At 36.1% G+C, this 23,830-nt stretch overlaps 1 protein-coding gene across 3 annotated transcripts in view; it reads right to left on the reverse strand.

Annotated features, from left to right (window-relative positions):
• The window catches only part of RELCH (RAB11 binding and LisH domain, coiled-coil and HEAT repeat containing), a 133,004-nt gene that overhangs the window by 29,887 nt on the left and 79,287 nt on the right, over positions 1-23,830 (reverse strand). For all 3 annotated transcript variants that reach the window (XM_027868831.1, XM_027868830.1, XM_027868832.1), the window contains exons 15-21: positions 23,588-23,752; positions 21,316-21,463; positions 16,449-16,605; positions 14,593-14,716; positions 10,221-10,269; positions 4,081-4,160; positions 596-702 (exon numbers count right to left, since the gene is read on the reverse strand). In XM_027868831.1, the coding sequence (XP_027724632.1) occupies positions 596-702; positions 4,081-4,160; positions 10,221-10,269; positions 14,593-14,716; positions 16,449-16,605; positions 21,316-21,463; positions 23,588-23,752 (830 nt within the window). The remainder of the gene's footprint in view (positions 1-595; positions 703-4,080; positions 4,161-10,220; positions 10,270-14,592; positions 14,717-16,448; positions 16,606-21,315; positions 21,464-23,587; positions 23,753-23,830) is intronic.

The following is a 23,830-nucleotide window of genomic DNA, read 5'->3' on the forward strand; positions in this document are numbered from 1 at the left end:
GCCCCCAGGAATCTCATCATTGGGAAACTCTACGTCAGGGGAGACTATATCAGTCTTGGCCCTCACAGCTCATCAGTCCCCTTTGCCTCTCTGATTAGGCAGCAAAGCGAGAAGTTCCTCCCAAAGCCCACCATCGAAGGAGTGTTCCTAGGCCAGCCATCTTTTCGTTACCATCCACATGAACTCTTTTGGATTCACTCATGCTCCACCCCCACGCAAGGTACCTTCTCTACCCTATCCCTAAACTCCCTCCACCCCCAGCTTTTCATGTGTGTTTTGACTATTAGACTGTAAGCTCCTTGTCAGCAGGGACTGTCTTTCTTTCTTTCTTTGTATTTGTATTCCCAGAACTTAGCACAGTACCTGTTACATGACAGGCACTTAATATATGTATATTGACTGTTAATATACAAATGAACCTGGCTTTGTCTCTGAGGGTAATCTTTTAGTTCCAAGAATCAAATAAAGTTTTCTTCAAGTTTGTACATTCTAGTGTATCCTCTCATCTCTCAATGGAAAGATTTTTTTACAAAGTCATGTCATATACATATATATACACACATATTAAAGAAACTACAAAAGCTATTACTTTTACCCCAGTTCCACAAAAGAAGCCTTCAGACTATCAAGAGGAGCATGTGACAATGAAAGCATAGTCATTACATCTTCTAAGAATCCAACTAAAAGTTTGCGGTCTTCTTCCTGAAAAGAAGAAAGATCTAGGTTAAGTTGTCATTTAAGAAAACATTGGATCAATACTATAATCTGAAAGGATTCTAATGAAAATAATCACAGCAGGTTATTTATGATGTACTTACCTGCTCCTGGTAGGGTATGATTACAATAATCCTGTGTTAAACTTACAGATGAATGTAGTTAATTGCATACTCTTTCACTAAAAACAACTTTTACTTTCAGTTCTAATATTATAGATCTCAAAGCACAACATTACAATACTTTCAACCTAATTATAAATAGCAGAATCATGAACTCTTTGTGAAGCACTTATGTGAGGCAACTGTAGGGACTGATATTTAACAAAAAACAATGAATAAGAAAATAAAATTAAGAAATCTCCTTTAAGAAACAGGTGGGGTTGGAGGTTAAGTATGAAGCAAACCTTCTTGAAAGCTTTAGCAGAGAACTAAAATATACACCTGTAGGAGTATATCAAATGACCCTGAAATAGAGGAGTGGAGGGATCCTGATAACATCATGTAGCAAAGCAGACTAGCTAGAAATGGAGTACATGATCTGAAAGTGGGCACTATACACTTTCATTAAGCAACAGCAAAATGACAGGTTCCCTAACTGGGCCAAATACAGTCATGGGAAATGAACAGGGCAAAGAGCTGGAGAATTTGGTTTACTTTGGAATCAGATATGAGGAAGACAAGGAACAAAATGGTGGTTTGGCGTGAATAGTTGATAAATACAGAGATAAAGTTAAAGATGTCATGTAAGCAAATGAAGAGTTTGTACATCTATCAGCTAGCTTCACAGCAAGCACTGATTCAGAAAGTAAAAACAAAACAAAAAAAAAATTCACCATTTAATGCCTATTGAGAATTTACTATGTATAAGGCACTCTGGCATAGTGATGTTACCGCTTGGCTTTGCCACTGAAGGGTTATCTTTTAGTTCCAAGATATCTATTGTCTTTGCTATTAGAACAGAAACAAAGATAGGGAATAGTTTACTTTTCTATTTGTATTCTTAGTTATGCATAGTAAGCACTTAATATTTTATTCATTATTCATACTTTAATTCATTTATGCATTTGATTAGAAGGGCTTTCTAGGTATGTACTGTGCCCTGTGATGGTACCCTACTCTTGAGAATATATTAAGGGATTTGGTAAGTACATGTAGCTCTCTACAAGGGGCTCTTAAACCATTCTAGGTTATTTTATTTCCTTACATCTTCCTGAAACTATTTTATTTAATAGTGAGAAATTAGTTATGCAACTTGCATACTTATATTTTTCTTTACAAAGTTCATTTTTAAAAAATTAAAACTGACCAGACTGTGGCTATTTCATTTTGGCTAATTTGAAAAATAACCTGTTCCTCAGAAATTCACAATCACTAGTATGATGCCATCTTGTGGCACCTGTGGCAAATTACAGACACAAGCCATAAAATAATCTGAACGTTTACGTATGATTCAAAGTCACAGCTCCATTAAAGGAAAAATACAAAAATAAAATGGGTACAAAGGAAGTTAACTGTGTTTTGGGGAATCTGTGGTTTCATTAGTAGAGAAGGTGTCTCTCAATGGTATAAACCAATTATATTATTTCTATTCTGACCACAATGCCTTTTAATCCAGTCCTGTTCTTGTCTTAAGTCCCAAGTTGCTGAACAATTGCACACAATTACGTATATATACATGTTGTATGCCCTAAAAAAATGTAAGCTCCTTGAGGCCAGGGACAATTTCTCTTCTGTATCCTTAGTACCTAGTAGAATGTTTGGCACAGAGTTAAATGCTTAATAAATACTTGATTGATCAGATAAAATTATGTTAGATGCTCTTATACAGGTTATCAGAAAATCCATAAAGGAGGTCAACAGTACAGGGTGTAAACCAGCCAGTTTCAGAATGTATGCTGCTGCTAAAGGAGGCCACTGCACTCGAGGACTAAGCTGTACAAGGAGGAACAGCTGAAAAAATAAAGAGGAAATAACAGAAGTATTCATGCTGGATCTTGCCACTACAAATAAGGGTACAATTTCCATGGTCACATGGTCTGATATTTCTTCCCCTGATCAAAATTCTTTATCTTTTAACCTTTTCCAATTCTGCCTTAGCAGTCTCTCCCTCCCTGCTCCCAGCTGAGGATCTGATCTCATACTTCACTGAAAAAAATGGAGGCTGTTGGCTCAGACCCCTCATCTTCCCTCCTTGCCTCCTGTCATTCTGATGTTTTCTCTGCTGCCTACAAAGACACCCATGTTTCCTTCAAGACTCAGCTCAAATACCACCTTTGATAAGAGGTTACCCCTCTTGTCACTGCTAGTGAGGTTACCTCCAATGTGCCCTGCACGTATCTTGAAGTTACATAGCTGTCTGCATGTTGTCTCCTCCATTAGAATGGAGCTCCTTGAGGGCAAGGCCTGCTTTTGCCTTTCTCTGTAACCCTAATACTCAGTACAGTGCCTAACACATAAGAGTTTAATAACTGTTTGCTGGCTGTGATGGGTGAGCTTTTACCTTTTCTTGTCCAATAAAGTGACCACTTCCTGGCTATCACTCTGGGGGGGGAGTGTGTGTGTGTGTGTGTGTGTGTGTGTGTGTGTGTGTGGTTTTTCCCTACTAAAATGTAAGCTCATTGAGGGCAGGGACTAACTTGCTTGCTCATATTTATATTACTGGTGTTTAATACATTTCTCGGCATGCTGTAAGCACTTAAGAATTTTTTTTTTCATTCAGTTATGAATTCTAGGAAACAAATGCAATCTGTGATGCATAACTCCAGCTTAACTCTTCTGATTAATAAGAACAATTTTCATTTTTTTAAACCACTGAAAAATTTGGGATTCTGATCTCAAATAATCTCTCCACTAATCTTACCATACATTGAATAAAAATGAGGAGTTATCTTTCTCCTGTCTTTTAGCACAGTGCCTGATACATAATAGGCACTTAATAAGTACTTGTTGACTTAATCTGACTTGAGATGCATTTTCACTGCCTGTTCTCTATGCCTGGAATCCTGCCTCCAGGCTTTTTAAAAATTTCAGCTCAAATCTCAACTTCCGCAAGAAGCTTTTCTTGGTCCTCCTTAATTCTAGTGCTTTCCCTCTGCAATAATCTTTAATTTATCTTGTATATATCTTGTTCATACACAGTTGTTTGTGTGTAAGACTATAAGCTTCCTGAGAGCAGGGACAGTTTTTGCTTTTCTTTGTGTCTCCAGAGCTCAGTACATGGCAGATTAGTAGGCATTTAATAAATGCTTGTTGACTTAACTCCCAGATGATACACAAATCTCCCCTCCTTCCCACCCTTAACAGATGCAGAACTAGTTGACCAAACTTAAAAATGTATGCATGAAATTAAGAATTTTCTTCTTACCTGAATATAGCATGTAAGGACTCCTGTTGCATAAATAGGGACTGTAGCTTTTGTTAGGACTCCATTTCCTGCTGAAGAATCTAAAATCATAGACATGATTTAAAAAAATCTTCTGAATATAAAGAAAAATTGTCACCTCACAATTTATTTACTTAAGCATAATACTTTTTTGCTCAGTGTAACAAAGTAATGACAACATCCTTACTAAAAAACATTTTTACTAGCCATGAAAATACAACTAAATACTACTTGCCTTTAGGGTTTTTTGTATCAAAAGCCTAAAATTATAACAAATGGGAATGTTACATGAGAAAGAAATTTAGTGAGTAAAATGAGATATGATACTCCATCTCTTTGCAAAGAAAGCAGAAGTAAGGGTTTTCATCCTTTAAAAATCTGGTTATGGAAAACAATTCAAAAATGCCTGTAAAACACCATTTTCAATTACTTATATTTTTCATTACCAGCTATTAACAATGGTACCAATAACAAATCACAATTGTATAGTACTTCACAGTTTACAAAACATTTCCTGTAGTATTAGCTTGAAGAAAGCCAGGAGCACATAAATGAACTTAATGGTCTGCCTGCTTCCTGACGTGCCCTTGGCTTTATCTGGGCTCCTTTCTAGCCTTTATCCTGGCCGTAGTGCACTGAAGATTCTGGGGCTGCAGGCTTAGAGAACATGATGAAAAGCTATGAAACAAAATTGCTCAAAACAGGCAAAAAGAATAGAAAGAAAAGACAGAGGATAAAGGGATTAAGGAAAGTATTCAGTGACTCCATAATGGCCAAATAATTTAATACGAATGTTGGTTCATTTTGTTTGCAAGGTATAAATGCATATAAAAAATAAGCATGCAAAGTATAACTACTAGTCAAAATGAAATGGAAGCTCAAGAAAGTCTTTTTGCTGGTTATCACACAAACAAAACCAATGCAGCCCAAATTAGAAGGAAACTGGGAAAAAATTTACAGCAAATTTCTCTGATAAAGGCCTAATTTCTCAAATATATAGGAAACTGAGCCAAATTTATAAAAAATAAGAGCCATTCCACAACAGATAAAAGGTCAAAAGATATAAACAGGTAGTTTTCAGAAAAAGAAATAAAAACTATCAAGTTATATGAAAAAAATGCTCTAAACCACTAATAATTACAGAAATACAAATCAAAACAGGTACCACTTCATACCTATTAAATTGACTAACATGACTGAAAAAGAAAATGACAAATGCTAGAAGTGATGTGGAAAAATAGGCACTCTAAAGCACTGTTGGTAGAGCTGTAAACTGGTCCAATTATTCTGGAGAAAAATATGGAACTAGTGACCAAAGGGCAATAAAACTGTGCATAACCTTTGATCAATACCACTATTAGTTCTATATTTCAAAGGCATCAAAGAAAAAGAACAAGGATCCATATGTACAAAATATTTACAGCAGCTCTTTTCTGTGATAGGAAAAGGGGATGCCTATCAATTAGGGAATGGCTGAATAAGTTGTGCTATGTTATTGTGATGCAATACTATTGTGCTATGAGAAATGAGAGGGCAATGTTTCAGAAAAACCTGGGAAGAGGTCTATGAACTGATACAAAGTGAAGTGAGCAGAACCAGGACAACATGGTACCCAGTAACAGCAATATTGTAATGATGAACAATTGTTAGGACGCATGAAAAAATACTATAGAAATAGCAGAAAAAGAAGTGATGAACTCTTGAGTGTAGATTAAGAACACTTTTTTCTCTTTACTTTTCTTGCTTTTTTTGGCAACATGGCTAATATGAAAATATGTTTTGTATGACTTACACCGCTCCCCCCCCCAGAAAAAAACCTTTTTCTTTTGAAGATAAGCAGAACTACTTAGTTTTTAATGCCTCGGCTTCTTACATGGAAATTTGCAATGAGAAAAGGGAGGTAAGATAGCAAATATAATAACAGTTTACATTACAGTTATAAATAACACATGTATTATTTAATCTTCACAATCACTCCATGAGGTAAGTAGGAAATATTACCTCCTTCATTTTAAAAATGACTAAAGTGAGTCTACAAGACATTGTGACTGGCCCAGATAATGTTAACAGCATAGCCAGTACTTGAATTCTGGTCTCCTTACTCTTAGATCGCTGTCTTTCAACTTTACTGCCTCCTTGTTCGTTAACACCCTTTCCCCAGCTATCTTAGAAAACCAAAACCATTCCTCTCATTGGTTCTAATTCTTCTTTACAACATGACAAATGTGAAAATATGTTGAATATGAATGTATACGTAGAACCTGTGTCAGGTTGCATGCCACCTTGGGAAAAGAGGAGGTGAGGCAGGGGGAGAAAATTTAGACCTCAAAATCTTATGGAAGTGAATATTGAAAACTAAAAATAAATAAATGAAAACCAAAACCAAAACCTCATTTACCAAGTACTCTGTTTAAAGTACTCTACTAGGCTTTGAGAATATAGAGGAAAAAAAAAATGCCCTGCCCTCAAGAAAAAGAAAATAACAAATGCTGGAGGGGATGTGGAAAAATAGGTACATTGAGTCTTATTTCTTCTCTCTCTCTACATTCTCTACCCTGATCACCTCATCAGTTTCCATGATCTGCTCCCAAGGTCCTACTATATCAAGTCCTACTGTCTTATGAACGTCTGTCCCCCATCATTAGCCACCTACCAGATATCTCAACCTCGATGTCTTTGACATTGTACTGCAGAATATGCTCTATTATATACATATATTATATATAGCCAAGAAATACACCAGTGATCGAAGGAGAGGACTAACAAAAGGAGTGAACAAAGACAGTTTCATTAAGAAGAAATAGAAGATATATAAGAATATATGAGAGATAGGGAAGGAATGCAACTGTATGAGGGACAGCTTGTAGTCATGAATTTGTATGAATCAAAGGAGATGGAATGATAAATTAAGGGAATAAGCCAGTAGTTCAGTATCACTCAAATGGTAAGTATATGAAAGAGAAAGTAGACTGGGGCTAGATGATGGAGGACAATAAATTTCAGGTTGAGAAGTTGTATTTTATCATAGAAAGAACTTGGGAGTATAAAAAAGTTTTTGAACATGGGAATGACATGGTCACACCTATGTCTTAGGAAGATTATTTTGGCAGCTGTGTGGGAGGATGGATTGTGAGGAGAAGGTAGAAACAAGATGACTTAGGGGGCTAAACAACAAGGTTACAATAAAATAGGTAAGAGGTGATGAAGGCCTAAACTAAGGTGGTAGCTATGTGGGTGGAAAGAAGGGAATAGGATTAAAGAGACACTGAGTAGGACGAACTGACAAGACTTGAATTTGAGGGCCGAGGAAAAAGAACAAGTCAAGGATAACTCCAGTGTTATGATTCAGGATGACTGGGAAGATGGTGGCACCCTCAACAGAAATGAGAAGTTTGAAAAAGGGTTGGAAGTTTGTGGGAAGATAATCTTATTCTCTGGATAGGTTGTGTTTGAGATACTAATAAGACAACCAAGTTGAGGTATTGATAGGTGGCGAATAACTGGGCACTGAAGTTCACAAGACGGTAGGAATGGATATAGTAGGACTTTTGGGGGAGGCCATGGGAGCTGATGAGGTGACCAGGGTAGAGAATGTAGAGACAAGAAATAAGGCTCAAAAGAGAGTCTTGGAGGGACACTGATGCTCAAGGATGATGAGATAGATGATAATCCAGCAAAAGAGATAACGAGGAAAGTCAGTAGAGAGAAGTTTCTTAGAATTCATGGGAGGAGAGATTATTTAGGAGAAAAGGTAACTGATGATGTTAAATGCTGCACAGAGGCTGAAGAGGAGGACAAAAAAAGGATCCTGGATTTAACAGTTAAGATATCATTGTTTGCCTCAACAGAACAGTTTCCACACTGGGAAGCACATCAGATTTCAAGGTGTTGTGAAATGAGTGGTTGGTAGGGAAGTAGAAGGAGTGTGTGAGCAGATGATTTTCTAGGAATATGGTAGTGAAAGGGAAGAGAATTATAAGACATTAGCTTAAAGGGGTGTCAGGATCTAATGAAGGTTTTTAGTGATATGGAAGACTTGGACATGTTTTTGAGTAGTTGGTAATAACTGAGCAGCATAAAATAAGCCTGTTTATAGGGAATGGGATGGGGGTAGAATGGTTGATTGAAGAACTTTCCAGAAGAGACAGCTAAGGATGGCATTGTGGGCATTAGTAGAAGGGTTAACCTTTGTAAGAAGGATAGCCTCTTTCTCTGAGATTGGAATAAGAGGATGAGTGAAGATGTAGAGGAGTTCTGAAATGTAGAATAGAGGCAATCAGGTAGCCCAAAGAGGGTAGCTTGAATTTTCTCATTAAAGAAGGAATAACATCAACTACTGAGAGATGGGTTAAAATTGTGAATTTGGGGAGGTGGGAGTGGGGAGGAGGTCTGGAACAGTTGATGAAGGAAGTCTGACATAGTGACAGCTTACATGAGACTAGGTGACATGAATTTGTAATGGACACAGGCACCACTTGAAGTACGAGCAGAAAATACTGATAATGAGAATATAATGAGACTGAGGACTGGGAAACTGTGAAGGGTAATAGGTCAAGAAGTCAAGGGATTTGAGAATGTAGTTCAACTGTTTAATAAAGATGATGACAATGATAGTAGCTAGCATTAAATACACTTTAAAGTCTGTAAAGAATTTTATATGTATTATCTTATTTGAATCTTACAACAATCGTGTGAGGCTGGTGCTGTTAGTATCCTCATTTTACAGAAGAGGAAACTGAGGGTGAGAGAGGTTAAGTGACTTGTCCAGAGTCCCACAGCTAGTGAACAGCAGGATTTGAACTGAAGTCATCCTGACTCTCAAGCACAGCACTCTACCCACTATGCCACCTAGCTGCCTGTCTAGGATCAACCCTGCAAAGGACAAGCACAGCGGAAGTGATGGATGGGGAAAAAACATAGAACAGTAAAGAGACTGGAAGTCCTAGTGAGGACGAAGAGTATGACTGGGAATAGTCAGACAAATAAAGAGATGGAAAGATGGATTCCATCTGAGAGGTGAAATTCAAAGTTTAATAGAGTAGAGGTGGAAAAGTTAGGGGAAAGTGACATAGATAACCTAAATCCTATTTAGTACCACAGTTAGCACCAATCTTTCACCTGACCTCCAGACTCCCATTCCCAACTGCCTATGGGATGGCTCTACCTGGATGTCTCACTAGCATATTTTGCACTACAGCCATATTCCCCTAACAGAATACAAACCCCACAACAGCAGGAACTATATCTTAAACTTCGTACGTGATACATAGTGGGTACTTAAAAAGTATTTGTAGAACTCACCTACACATCCGTCTCCTCTCCTCCCTCCCGCACCCCCAGACCTATTTGTGGCCCATGACTACCAAAATAGAGAAGGATGAAAAAACAGGTTATTAGGCCAAATAGGGTATTAAATAAATTTCCTTCCGACACACAGTTTAAAGCCATCTAAGGTCAAATTCACAGGGGGCAAACCCTCATATGGAGATGGCCTTCTCCACCAAGAAGAACTAGCAGCAAAACTCAGCTGACACAATTCAGGTAAAGTGGATGTGACATTTTAGACAGCTTAGATTTTGCAAGGAAATACAATGCATTTGTGTGGGGGTGTGCTAATCATGTAAGGAGCCACCCAAACTAACACCAATACCATGAACACTCCACAATTAGCACATAAAGAGAAGTGATCCAAAGCCAATACACCTGGTACCCCCTCCCCCCCAAGCTCTTAGTTCTTTTCTGCACACACCTGATTTTCTTACTTATTTTTCTTTCCCTCTCATTCTCCATGAAACATTCTCTTCATCCACACTTTACAGCAGGTCCCTTTTTACTTTCTTGTGTCCTACAGTCACTCCATGAGGGAACCTTTTAGATAATCCTGACTTTTCTTCTGAACCGTGCATAGCAATACCTGAGTATCTTTTTATTCCTCCCCTACATCCCCTCAACCCTGAAATATCTCTTGGTGGTCCCAACTCATAGGATTTATAGAGATAATTGACAAAGAGCTGTGAAAAAGAATCCTACGCCATAATTTTCCCATTAGTAAACTATGCTTAATATTTAATTACTACATTCTAAAAGACATTAACATCAATATTTTAAAAAGTTGAACTCACCAACATTTTCTTCAGACAATCTTAGAATCTCCTGGAATTGAGGTTTTACCTAAGTTTAAAAAAGATCCCCCCAAATGTCAGATTTAATGGACTGAAAATATAAATTTTATTTCTTGCCTATAAAATATTAGTTTAAATTCTGATAAGAAATTTATATTATTTCTAAATTTAAGGGCAAGAGAAAACTGGAAACAGTATCTTGGAAAAATAGAGAAAATAAATGTGGATTTATCAGAAACTAATATGCTGTAGTTATGAGATGACCAAAGAAATCAGATTTCTAAAACGTACTAAATTCCATTTGATTTGCTTCTTTAAAAGAGAACAAAACACAGAATTCCTAAATAACATATTTACTACAAAAATTTAAAAATCGTCACTTATCTCTTTGCCTGTCCTAACAAAGGTTCTAATAACAATTTTCAGGGGGCAGCTAGGTGGCACAGTGGATACAGCACCGGCCCTAGAGTCAGGAGGTCCTGAGTTCAAATCTGGCCTCAGACACATAACACTCACTAGCTGTGTGACCCTGGGCAAGTAAAAAAAACAAAAACAAAAAAAACCCCCCACAATTTTCTAGACATTTTAAATGAGATTCAAAAAATAATTCAGCTTTGACACAGAAGTTAAGGGAAATGTTTTAATATAATATAGATATTAGTCATATATGTTAAAGTTGGAATGATTTTAAAGATCACCTCTGCTACATTTTCCTCTCTTACAAAAGAATAAAGTGAGGACCAAAGGAGCAAATAACACTCTAGGTCATGCCACTAATTAGTGACAGAACCTTAATTAGACCTTAAGACTCCTCCTCCCTTTCCTCTACATCATACTGACTCTAATCACGTAGCCAACTAAGCCTACAATAACCCCACCCATTTTATTTTTAGTCTCCTTTGATGAGAGAGCTCTCATTTATTTCCCCAAGAGTTATAAATGATTTCTTATGTGGATGCTAAAAACCAAAATCTTTGTCTACCGACACTGTGTGTGACTAAATTTCTCAGCACTTGTACACTAGCCACAGGCTCATTATATAAAGCTAGTTATACTGGTCTTGCATAGAAACATACCAATCTATATATGGGGCTAAAATTAGTCATAAGAACTATACTGGGGACTTAAACAAGCTCTTCAAGGATGAGGCAGCCTTAGGTATTAAGTTGTTCAAGAGACTACAGATTCCAATACTTTTTCAACCAGGCATAAAGTGAAAGAAACAAATTATTTGGGCTGATTTCATTTATATTGAAAGAAACATCCATATTCCCCTAGGACTTATAAGTGTGTATTTATTTAAAAGTCCAAAAATGTACAGAAATTCTGCTAAAATATATTTTGATAAATAAGCTTAGTAGTATGTTTTTCTGGAAATCCTTATTTTTACTTTTAGTACATTAAATATTACAAATGTGAAAAATTATCTACACAGGTTAACATGAGAAAGTTACAGAGGCAGTCTTGGCTTTTCTTTAAAGAATTAATATAGTAAATTTGGCTTTTGAAAATGATTGATAGCTAACACATTCTAGTTTTGTGACCATAGGCTTAAGCTTTCAGTTCAGTAAAATAGAGATGATAAAACTTGAACTACCCAGTTAATAATTTTTTGAAGAAAATATTTTGCAAATGGTAGATAAACAATTTAAAATATTATTTACTTTCAAAATATAACTATAATATAATACAGAATTGGGAAGACCTAGTTTAATAGCAATCTATTGCTATTAAATTTAGGGTTTTGTTTTGTTTTTAGGACAAAAGAAAAAAGAAATGATAATATTTTGGGATTATTTTACACAGTGTTTAGGAAAGTGGAAAGTATTTATGATGCTGACCTAATGGGAAATGCAAAAAAATGGCAGAGTCACATTTCAAATGAACTCAATTCATTTCAACTAATATTTATATGTGTGTATATATAGGGGTGTGTGTGTATGTGTGTCTGTGTGTCTGTGTGTAGGGAGAGAGAGAGAGAGAGAGAATGAGAGAGCGCAGCACTGTGCTACAGGGCTGGGCTTCTGGCACTTTTCTTATTCAATTAAGAGTTGAATCAAAATAATTTACCAATCTATTAAATTTCTGAATTTATCATTTCACAGAAGAAGCAAGGAAGAATTGCGAAAATGGACATAATTTTAACAAAGAAAGGGGTGGTGAAGCATGGGAGACACTTCTAAGAAAATGAGCACATCATTTCAGAATTCTTAATACATCTCTAGCAGTAGGAGGGAATGACAGGCAAAATCAGGTTACACTTTATGTATTCAGAAAGAGGGCTTCAGAAAGGTCTAAAAAATGATAGGTATAATAACATAAGTAGACTCTAAAAGAGAAGGCATCTCAAGAGGGACAGAACACTCTGAAAATCGAAAATAAGAACACAATAGCAAATGATCCCAAAAAGATGAAGTAGAGACAACTAGAAAGACTAGTAGTACAAAGAACTCTTCAATGAAACCTGAATTTAAAAAACAAAACCAAACTCTAATTAGGCTGTACTATTAAGAGATTTAGTTTAGAATGGGTAGATGAAAAGGAGAGAAATGAAAGAACAAAGTAAAGCTGAATGGTATTTCAGTTCCTCCTTAAGTAACTTTAATTCCATTCTGCTGCTTCTGAGGAGGTAAAAAATAAAATCCTCCAAAACTGTTCAGAGCACCTTTTCTAACCAACATTTTCTGGTGCCAGCTAGACTCATAACAAAGAAGAAAACTTTCAGGATAGGATGGGTAGAAAGTAGGTTAGCAACATGGCCAAAGTAAGTATAAGAGGCCTAATCTGGAGCCACAACTGTGAAACAAGAAGAAGGGCATTTGGGGTAGGTACTAAATAGATGTGTCTGGAGGTAAAGGAGATAACTGGGGGTTCGGGCACTTGTAATCAGAGTTAAGACAAGAACAGATATCATTAGGGATGACTCTAAGTTGAAGAAGAATAGCTAAAAAATCTAGCTGATCCAAATTACCCCAACCCCAAACCTGAATATCAAGAATTTGATAAAAATTGTTAAATATTAAAATGGTGAACTTGTGGAAATTCCTTCAGAAATTCTGAAAAATCATTTACTTGTCTAGGACAGTTTAAATATGATTCATCACTTAAGTAGAAAGAGAGATTAGATGATCTTAATAATCCATGATTCTAGACAATGATAAAAGACTCCATCATAGAATTTTAAGAGTTTAAAAGGATTTTTACAGATGAAGAAACTGAGTCCTCAACAAATTAAATGACTCGTTCCATTACACTATAATGCTTTTCTTAAAGAGTCTGTTTAGTATTAAGAGCTGCTCTGAATTTTAGAATGAAACTTATCACTTAAATTTTCATTATTTTCAATATTTAAAATCTAGTTTGACCTAATTCTGCATTTCTTCTTCTTTTCTTTTTTTTGTTTTGAGAGGCAATGGGGTAAAGTGACTTGCCCAGGGTCACACAGATAGTAAGTGTTAAGTCTCTGAGGCCACATTTGAACTCAGTTCTTCCTGAATCCTGGGCTGGTGCTCTATCTACTGTGCCATCTAGCTGCCCCTCTGTATTTCTTTTTTGATCAGACTTATGAAATTATTGGCATAAGGGAACTCTTACGGAGCAAATTCTCTCTATACATGCATATCTTCAAATGCTCTGAATCTTATAGTTTGAGAGCTTCCTGTGGCATGAAGAGGGTAAATGATTTGCCCAGGTTCCAGCCAGTTATGTATTAGAAAGAATTCAGAGCTTTTTGATCTAGAATTAATTTTCTATCAGCACTATATATGTTACATTTCCTCTTTATCTAAGCCTATTTAAAGTCTTAACACCATGGTTAGCTCAAAAAATTTCTTTGAAAGTACTACAAGATGAATGTAATTATTTATATTAAATTAGGACTTAGGAGCTAAGGAAATTAAATTTTAATATCTAAAAAATCTTAAAAACTAGCATATGATATTAAGTTTGTACTGATAGCAATATTTGTCTCCACTGAAATCAAAGGTAGACCCTAAGACATTAAAGACTTCTATTTAAAGCTATCATAGTGCACAATCACATCCAGGCTGTAACCAAATTCTCAGAAAATAGTTCCTGCATTAACTTTTTTTTGTACCTACGGGTACTGCACCAGTATCATCTCAAAAACCTGTGTCTAGGTGCTTTAGTTTGGGCACTCCAATACTTGGGAAATCTTTCAGTGTCCCACTAGGTATAATACTATTTGTAGATCTTGAATATAAATTGAGATTGAAAATGAAATCATTTTAAAGTAGACACATAAAGCATTTTATTTTTCTATAAAAATGTATGACACTACATCAACAGAGAAATCTAGTAAAGGGCTCATCTACTTCTCTGTAGCTAGAATTCATGGAAAGTATGGTATCACCTTAGTGTTTGTAAATATTTTCCCAAATGTCCGGCACAGGCGCCAGAAAAATCTGGAGAATTCGTGGACACAGGCAGTAGAAGCAACATTGATTTTACCAACTATTTCTATAAGTTGTGGTAACCTGAATGTGGAAAGGAAAAAAGAAAAAAAGAAACATGTATTATAAATCACTCTCTACTTCCCTGTTACAATGTGAGATGAAATATTATGCACAACCAGTCAATGCCTCTATAATTCTTCCCCACCTCTCCTCAATTTTACTTCTGATAGCACAGGGAAAGTGGCCTAGTTCAGTCCTGGACCATTTAAAAGTGCCTTGAAATCATGCTTGTATAAAATCATGAAAAAGCCTACAATATTTACTACAAGTTAATATGAAACCATAACTCAAATACCCAAATGGATCTGTGATTTTATCAATGTTAGATATTCTCCACTGATGAAGATTACAACCTATTCATGCCCACCCATTCCACAAGCCTCTTGTACCATCTATCTTGATAGGTGTTATTCTTATGCATTCCATACACTCACCTATCTATAAATTAACCAACCTACTATGGTTCCAATGTGTTCAAGGTTGTCAGTTTAGTTCATGTACAAGCACTACTAGAAAAACAAATCAGAGTATCTACTGGTGTGGTAATATAACATTTTCATAGATAAAAGACAAGACATCCATAAATCAACAGAGGCATCCCCACTTAAGGTAACTAACATCATTTTGCAATAATATTATGAATTCATCATAAATTCTAATAAGCAACAACAATCTTTGGCATCAGTATTCAGTTGATTAGCCAACTGGGGCAGTGGTTCTATGACCATGACTACCTCTATAACCTTGTTTCCCTTAACATCACATTGTGTTTTCAAGAAATTATCAAATAATACTTGGAAAGGCATGCTTTAATGCTAACTTTTTAATCAAGTTTGGGTCTAAGCCCCCCCCCTTTTTTGCACAGCTTGAAGTACTTTATTTAAGATGCCTGATTTTTTAAAAAGGAAAATTTACTAGTCTATAGCAGGGTTTCTTAAACTTTTTCCACTCGGTGACCCCTTTTCTTGTTTGGCACCAGTATCACTGGCACTGCATGGCCTGAGGGTTTGCGCAGTGCAAAATGTGCATGCTTTGTGTTCAGAACCAAGTCTGTGTGCAAGCATTGCCAGAAACACCTTGGATTCATTATGCATTTGATTTTTTTTTGTTGCTTTTTGGCTAGGCAATGGGGTTAAGTGACTTGCCCAGGGTCACACAGCTAGTAAGTGTTGTATCTGAGGTCACATTTGAACTCAGGTCCTCCTGACTCCAAGGCTGGAGCTCTATCCACTGCATAACCTAATTGCCCCTATGAAATTGATTTTTAATTAATTTTTGGCTGTTGTATGTTCAGAAACCTGTTGCCAAATTTTTGGTGATGCCACAGGGAGCCATAACCCACAGTTTAAGTAGCGCTGGTCTATAGTAAATCAAAAAGCCTTTTGATTAGTGATGATTGTAGATAAGAGTCCTGAAAAAAAATGTAATTACGAGTAACATGAAGCTAGATAACAGTTTACTTAAAAACTGTTCGCTGATTTGCCAAAAACAAAGTCACGTAAGTAGGTAATCTCTAGTTTTTATTTTCAGGTTGTTCTTTAGTTCATGATTATCTACTTCACTTCTGAACAATTTCATTATTTTACTTCTTTAGCCAGAGGGAGGGGAAAGGAATGGACTCAGACAAGTATATTTCACCACTTTCTGGGATGAGGTTTCTTGGGGTAGAGGGTAAGAAAATACATTGAAACTATTGGCTAAAATAATTTAAGATGTGCTGAAATTATACAGAAGTGGAAACAGGCAAACTTACAGCTGGTTCACCACCCAGAGTAAGCTCTCCCAGCCTGTTGTACCCTCATGTTCTAGCTGATAGTCATAAAGTTGTAGCAGCACAGCTAATTGCTCACGACTCCCAATGATGGTGGCCACATCCTGAAGAGATGACACAGGCCGAGGGAACCTGGTCACTGGAAATGAGGAAAAGAAAAAAAAAATCATATGAAAAAGAAGGAATTGAATGTTAACTCCAGGGATTAGATTTTATTCTTTTCCAAGGGGGAAAAACACATCCATTAACTTTTTTCAATGCTACACACATTTCCTATTGTAAATATCAATTTAAAAAATGAAAATGAAAATTTCTGCAGATCATAATTTATTTTGGCATAACTATAAACACAGATTTATTAAATGAATTTTATCTACATGGTAATATATATGTTGGAATAAGGGACGACCCACATTAAACAATAGGTCTGAAGTGTGAACAACAAAATAAATTTGGCATTATGTGAACATTAGTCTTTAGAAGTAAATGGTCCTTGGGTGGCTGTTTATTGATTGTCTAGACGGTATCAAATTTATTGACATTTGATATTATTAATACTTGGCCAAGGGGCAGAGACAAGATGGTAGAATAAAAGCAGGGACACACTTGAGCTCTCCCCCAAAACCCCTCTAAATACCTGTAAAAAATTCTAAATAAATTCTAAGCAACAGAACCCACAAAATGACAGAATGAAATAAATTCCTAGCTCAAGACAACCTAGATGGTCGATGGGGAAGGCCTGTTGCGCTGAGCTGGGAGAGGAACATAGCCCAGCATGGGTTGCGCCAGCACAGACTAGGTCCTAGCAAACCCGGATAAGGACTCAGGGGACTGAATCACTTGCAGTTGTGGTGGTTTCCAGACTTTACAATCCACAAATGCCAAAGACAACTTAGAAGGTCAGTGGGGAAGGTCTGTTGGACCTGGGTGTGAGAGAAGCATAGTCCAATCCCAGCCAGCGGTTGCTTCCAGAGTTCTCAGTCCATGGTAAGGAGACCAAATAACTGATTAGAAGGAGATTATAGGGATCTCTTTGCTGGCCCTGAGGCAGGATTCTGTTGCCTTGCCCATACTTGGATGTAGGTCACAGTTCTGGGGTGAGGAGGTACGCTGGTGTGGTGGAGCTTGTGGCAGTGGTGGAGAGGGAATTGTCCTCACAATTCCAAGGCACAAAAGAGTGCTTGTGGTCCTCACTCACAGACCAGAGCACAGGCCAGGAAAGGAGTAAACACCTCTCCTTAGATCAAACCATCTTGGAAGAACTGAAAACTTACAGGTCCCTAGAAGTATCTCTGAAAACAACTGCACAAAACCCCTAAAGCTTGGGACAGTACACCCTCCACACTGGAAGCAGAGGCTACCTTAACAAAAAGTTAAAAAGTCAAGTAATTGGCTGGGAAAATGAATAAACAGTGGAAAACTCAGACAATAGAATCGTACTTTGGTGACAAGGAAGATCAAAAGATACACTCAGAAGAAGACAACAAAGTCAAAGCTCTTATACCCAAAGCCTCCAAGAAAAATATGAATTGGTCTTAGGCCATGGAAGAGCTCAAAAAGGATTTTGAAAAGCAAGTTAGAGAAGTAGAGGAAAAATTGGGAAGAGAAATGAGAGTGATGCAAGAAAATCATGAAAAACAAGTCAACAGATTGCTAAAAGAGACTCAAAAAAATATTGAAGAAAATAACACCTTTAAAAAGACTAGACCAAATGGTAAAAGAGATCCAAAAAGCCAATGGGAGGAAAGCCTTAAAAAGCAGAATTCACCAAATGGAAAAGGAAGTCCAAAAGCTCACTGAAGAAAATACTTCCTTAAAAATTAGAATGGAGAAAATGGAAGCTAATGACTTCATGAGAAATCATGAAATGGTAAAACAAAACCAAAAGAAGGAAAAAAATAGAAGACAACATGAAATATCTCAAACTGGAAAAACAACTGACCTGGAAACTAGATCTACGAGAGATAATTTAAAAATTATTGGACTACCTGAAAGTCAAGATCAAAAAAAGAGCCTAGACTTTATCTTTCAAGAAATTATCAAGGAAAACTGCCCTGATATTCTAGAACCAGAGGGTAAAATAGAAATGGAAAGAAACCGATAACCTCCTGAAAGAGATCCCAAAAGGAAAACTCCCAGGCCAGGTCAAGGAGAAAATATTGTAAGTAGCCAGAAAGAAACAACTCAAGTATTGTGGAAACACAATCAGGATAACACAAGATCTAGCAGCTTCTACATTAAAGGATCGGAGGGCTTGGAATATGATATTCTAGAGGTCAAAGGAGCTAGGATTAAAATCATGAATCACCTACCCAACAAAACTGAGTGTAAACAACGAGAGGAAAAATTGACATTCAATAACATAGAGGAATTTAATGCATTCTTGAGAAGCCAGAGCTAAATAGAAAAATTGACTTGACTTTCAAATACAAGACTCAAGAGAAGCATGAAAAGGTTAACAGGAAAGAGAGAAATCACAAGGGACTTATTAAAGTTGAATTGTTTACATTCCTACATGGAAAGATGATATTTGTAACTCATGAGATCTTTTTCATTATTAGGATAGTTGGGGGGAATATATATACACAGGGTGAGTTGAATATGAAGGGATGATATCCAAAAAATAAAACAAAGGGGTGAGAGAGGAATGTACTGGGAGAAGGAGAAAGGGAGAAGTAGAATGGGGTAAATTATCTCACATAAAAGAGGGAAGAAATAGCTTTTACCTTGGAGGGGAAGAGGTGGGAGGTAAAAGGGAATGAGTGAATGTTAACTCTCATCGGATATGTTATTCCCTCAAGGAGGGAATAACATACACACTTAATTGGGTATAGAAATCTATCTTACCCTACAAGAAAGTAGGGGGGAAAAGGATAAAGGGGTAGATAGAAGGGAAGGCAGAATAGGGGACAGGGTAATCAGAAGCAAACATTTTTGAAGAGGGACAGGGCCAAAGGAGAGAACAGAATAAACGAGGGGGGGGCAAGATAGGATGGAGGGAATTATAGTTAGTCTTTCTTTCACAACATGACTATTATGGAAGTGTTTTACATAACTACACATGTATAACCTATATTGAATTGCTTGCCTTATCAATGAGGGTGGGTGGGGAGGGAAGAAGAGAGAGAATTTGGAACTCAAAGTTTTAAAAACAGTTAAAAACTATTTTTACATGCAACTGGGAAATAAGATACACAGGCAATGGGGTATATCTATTTTACCCTACAGGAAAATAGAAGTAGGGGGGTGGTGATAGAAGGGTGGGCAGATTAGGGGAAGGGGAAATCAGAATGCACGCTGTCATGTGATTCGGGGAGGGGAGAAATTGGGAGAAAATTTGGAACTCAAAAACTTGTGGAAGTGAATGCTGAAAACTAAAAGTAAATAAATAAATGAATGAATAAATAAATAGAAATGTGAAAAAAAAATAGTTGGCCAAAGGAAATCCGAGAACAAAGGTATACAAATATTTGTTGAATGAAAGAAATTCATATATTGAATGAGAGTGATTTTAATGCATATATTTTGATGTATTAAAATTGGGAATACATGAAAGGTATGAAAGTGATTCTTGTTCTCTCTAGGTAAACTGCAACTTTTATTCTTCTCTAATATATCATCATGAAAAAGTAGCTTTTACTTAATTAAAATAAAAAAATACACATCATCGGTCTTTCAGGTAATGGGGGAGGAGATGAGGGGGAGATGAGAGAGGGACTCTTTTTACCTATCTCTCACACAACCATTTAACAACAGATTTGAGGAGTGGAGTGTGAATGAACCTAACTGTGCACTCATTTGGGAAGATCTGAGCGACCCTACACTGCTGTAGTTTCAGTACTGCTCTAATTCCAGCACAGTCATCCAATCAAAGAACAGTCAAGCAATCAAAGAAGAGATTCAGTGGAACTGCCAATTGCCACATGGCATAGTCTCTGAGTGACCTGGAGTTTCCTTTGTATAGCAGTGAAAAAGTTCTAAAGGCTCTATTTTTCATTTCATGTACTCCTTAACCTTTAATTAAAATTGCACTCCAATGCATATTTTTTAATGGCATGGAGATCACCTTGGATGACTTTATCACTAAGTACAAACTTTGGAAGGTTCTAGACCAAACCAGAAAGACTTCAAGAAGCTCAGTGAATAGCTACATTTAGAGACACAGAAATATATGAAACTATCTACTAAAGATGAATTAGCACCTGCATCTGTAGAGAATTATCCATACTGATGAAGTCTTCTGAAGTATTTAAATGTGTTTCAACTAAGCTATATTACCTTAGGGGTAGACAGCGAGGGGGGAAACTCTGGAAACTGCTCTGACCAATTTATTGCTGAATCTACTTATGTACCTACTCTGTCATATAGCATGATACAGTTAATAACATTTTTTTCTCCCATCTGAAAATTTTTTCTCCCAATCTGAAAATTTACTGAAAATAAGAAGGTATAGGCTGGGGAAGAACAGAGAAAGAAGAAATTATTAAGCCTCTTAAGCAGGCACCAAGAGAAAACAAATGACTTTTCTCAGACTCAGATATATTAATGGAAGGTACCTAACTGTCCAAATGGAAAAACAAGTCTAATTTAGTGGTGCAATGGTGACTCTATAAAAAGAATAAAAAGAAACATATTAAAAAACATAAAGAAGAGGCTTATCTATACATGAAGCCATAAACTTTACATGTCATATAAATTGTGGTCACTAGAATCACACACTTACCTGTACACTAAAAAAAAAAAGAAGAATTTTTAAACAAGAGTGGTTTTTGGAATATTTAAACAATAATTGAGATGTTAGGTTTTTAATAATGTAAATCTTCCTCCCAAAATATAGCAAGTTCAATACCCTCTATCTGTGGCACTTCACCATGGAGCTTGGCTTTGCTTGAGAAAGGTGCGTTCTGTAGCACCAACGTGAACAGGGAAGGAATCAAGGACTGCAAGGCGGAAAGATACATATGAAGCTTATGTTCATCTAGCCCGTGCTCTCCTTCCTGAAACACAAGGAAGCTAATTTTAGTCTTTGGAAATAACCTTACAAACAAAACATTTAACAGATCTACACTACAATTCTCGAATGAAAATACCCATGAAGCTTTCATCTATTTCTAGATGTGTGCCAAAGCATGAAGTGTTAAAAAAGACAATAAAACCATTCCTTGCTAAGGCAAGCAGCATCAAATAGGTTCTGATATCTTGAAGGAAATTTGTGGGGCTCTTATTTTTTGAAATTCCACAATTTAAGCAGCAGAATTTGAGGCAGTTCAAAGGAATATCTTCTAATTCCTCAACTTTTCAAGTAAAATAGTTTCTTTTTCCTACTGATCACCTATCAAATTGCTGCCATATAGTATTTGCCAGCTTTGTATTCAAACACGTGAAGGAAAGTTTTAAAAGGAGGAACCACAGAGAACAGAAAAAAGAAGAAAATGGGGAAAAAGTAGTGTGTCATACAAGGAGATACAAGAGCCTAAAAGAACAGAATCATTGTGCATGAAAGAAACTGTTTACAACTACTTGAGGTCTAAAGGATTACGTATGAAAGCTTATAAAAACATACCTAATACTCTGAATATACAAGCAAGAGTAACTCAAGCAAAAGATGACATCCTATTGTCCTGAATGTAGTAAATTAGGTTTCCAGAGATGAAAAGCTGGGTATGGAATCATCTCTTAGTATGAGACAAAAATAAAAATGCTTTAAAGTTACCACTTGCTAGGTTTTTTAAAAGGATGTACTTCATTCCAATTTTACTTTTATTTTAAAAAAAGAAACATTTTTGGAAGACAAGATAATTACTTCTAAATAAAATAATTTTAAAAACATGTATGGTATGGTTAGCTCCAATTATCCATGGTCAGATGACATTTAATAAATTTAATAATCAAATTAATTATTTATTATATTATATATGTATTACAATACAATATTATATAATTATAATATATAAATATATAATATTATATATTTATTATGATAATAAAATTAATAATTAAAATAACACTTAATAAAAGAACTTTACAGGAATCCTGTTAACACAGGTTTCAAATATTTTTTAAAAACTATATCCTACATTTTAATAAGTATTCAATATAATTTCCCCTAATTCCACAACATGGCACAGTGGAGAGAATAAAGGACTTAGAATCAGAAGACCTGATTTTTAATCCTAGTTTGGGTCACTGACACTGGTCGGAGAATGGCCTATAGTTACATAGCTGTCACAACCTGTTAAACCTCAGAATTCTCAGCTGGAAAACGGGGTTAATAATTATTCCTATTATCTGTTTCAGAAGGATTGTTATATAGAAAGTGTAAAGTACTTTATACATATAAGCTATGATAAGGATGGCAACACATTTTCTTTAACCCAAGACAGGACTAACTTATCTTTATTGCTCCTTGAGTTCAGCAAGGTATAAAGGAAGAATCGTTATAGATTTGGGACAGACCAACCTCCAACCTATAAGTAATGGGAATGGGCCATTACTCATTAGTAAAACCATTTAAAATTAATGGAACTCATTATGTCAGTTTTGGAGGGTATCCTGGAGATTCTGACATAACAAACAGACTAGAAATTAATCCCAACTAATATTTAGTTCCTTTTACATGTCAAGAGTGAAAAAATGAAGTTTTATTAGTGAGGAAATAAAACACTGTATTAAAATAGTAATCTAGTACAGTAAAAGGGATAGTATCTTTACTGTCCAGAAAGATTTAGAAACCAATCATTTCACAATGTCCAAAGACAAACTTCCATTCTAGTAAGAAACCTAAGATGTAGCTGAGAAGTGATGCTGAAGTTATCTGAGAAGTGAACAGTTAGAGAAGAGATGAGAAGAGGACTGGGTCAGTCAGTTTACTGAGAAGAGGTGAATGTATGTCTGTGTTAGATGATTGCTGCTCAAGAGGTGAACTTAATCCATGAATAGTCTTCTCACCTCGATGTAGTAGCCTTTCTTAAGGTATCTCTCTACGTCCAAAGCCTATAGTAGAAACATCAACTGGCAGTTAACAGTTTATTGGAATGTTTGACTGACACATTCCATTTTTCTAACATGTTCTTTACTATATATTAAGCTTCCACAAAAACTTAAGCAATGTAGTCACCTACCCTGAGAAGTTTTTCAATCTTATTTAGCAGTGTAGGAATAAGATGAGACTGCAAATTTCCAAGCTCTGTCGTCCAAGCAGCATAGGCAGGTAAAAATACTTGATGTGTTGCACTAACTACTCTTTCTGAGGGATCGCCCAAAGCTGAGAGCAGAAGTTCAAAACCCTGTCAAAGGGAGATGGGCATAAAGTTTGATAACAGGAATAATAAAGTAAAAATTATGTATTATGTTGATTAATTTTC

The sequence above is a fragment of the Vombatus ursinus genome, unplaced genomic scaffold (genome assembly GCF_900497805.2).
Source record: "Vombatus ursinus unplaced genomic scaffold, bare-nosed wombat genome assembly UNPS02014791.1, whole genome shotgun sequence".
NCBI lineage: Eukaryota > Metazoa > Chordata > Mammalia > Diprotodontia > Vombatidae > Vombatus > Vombatus ursinus.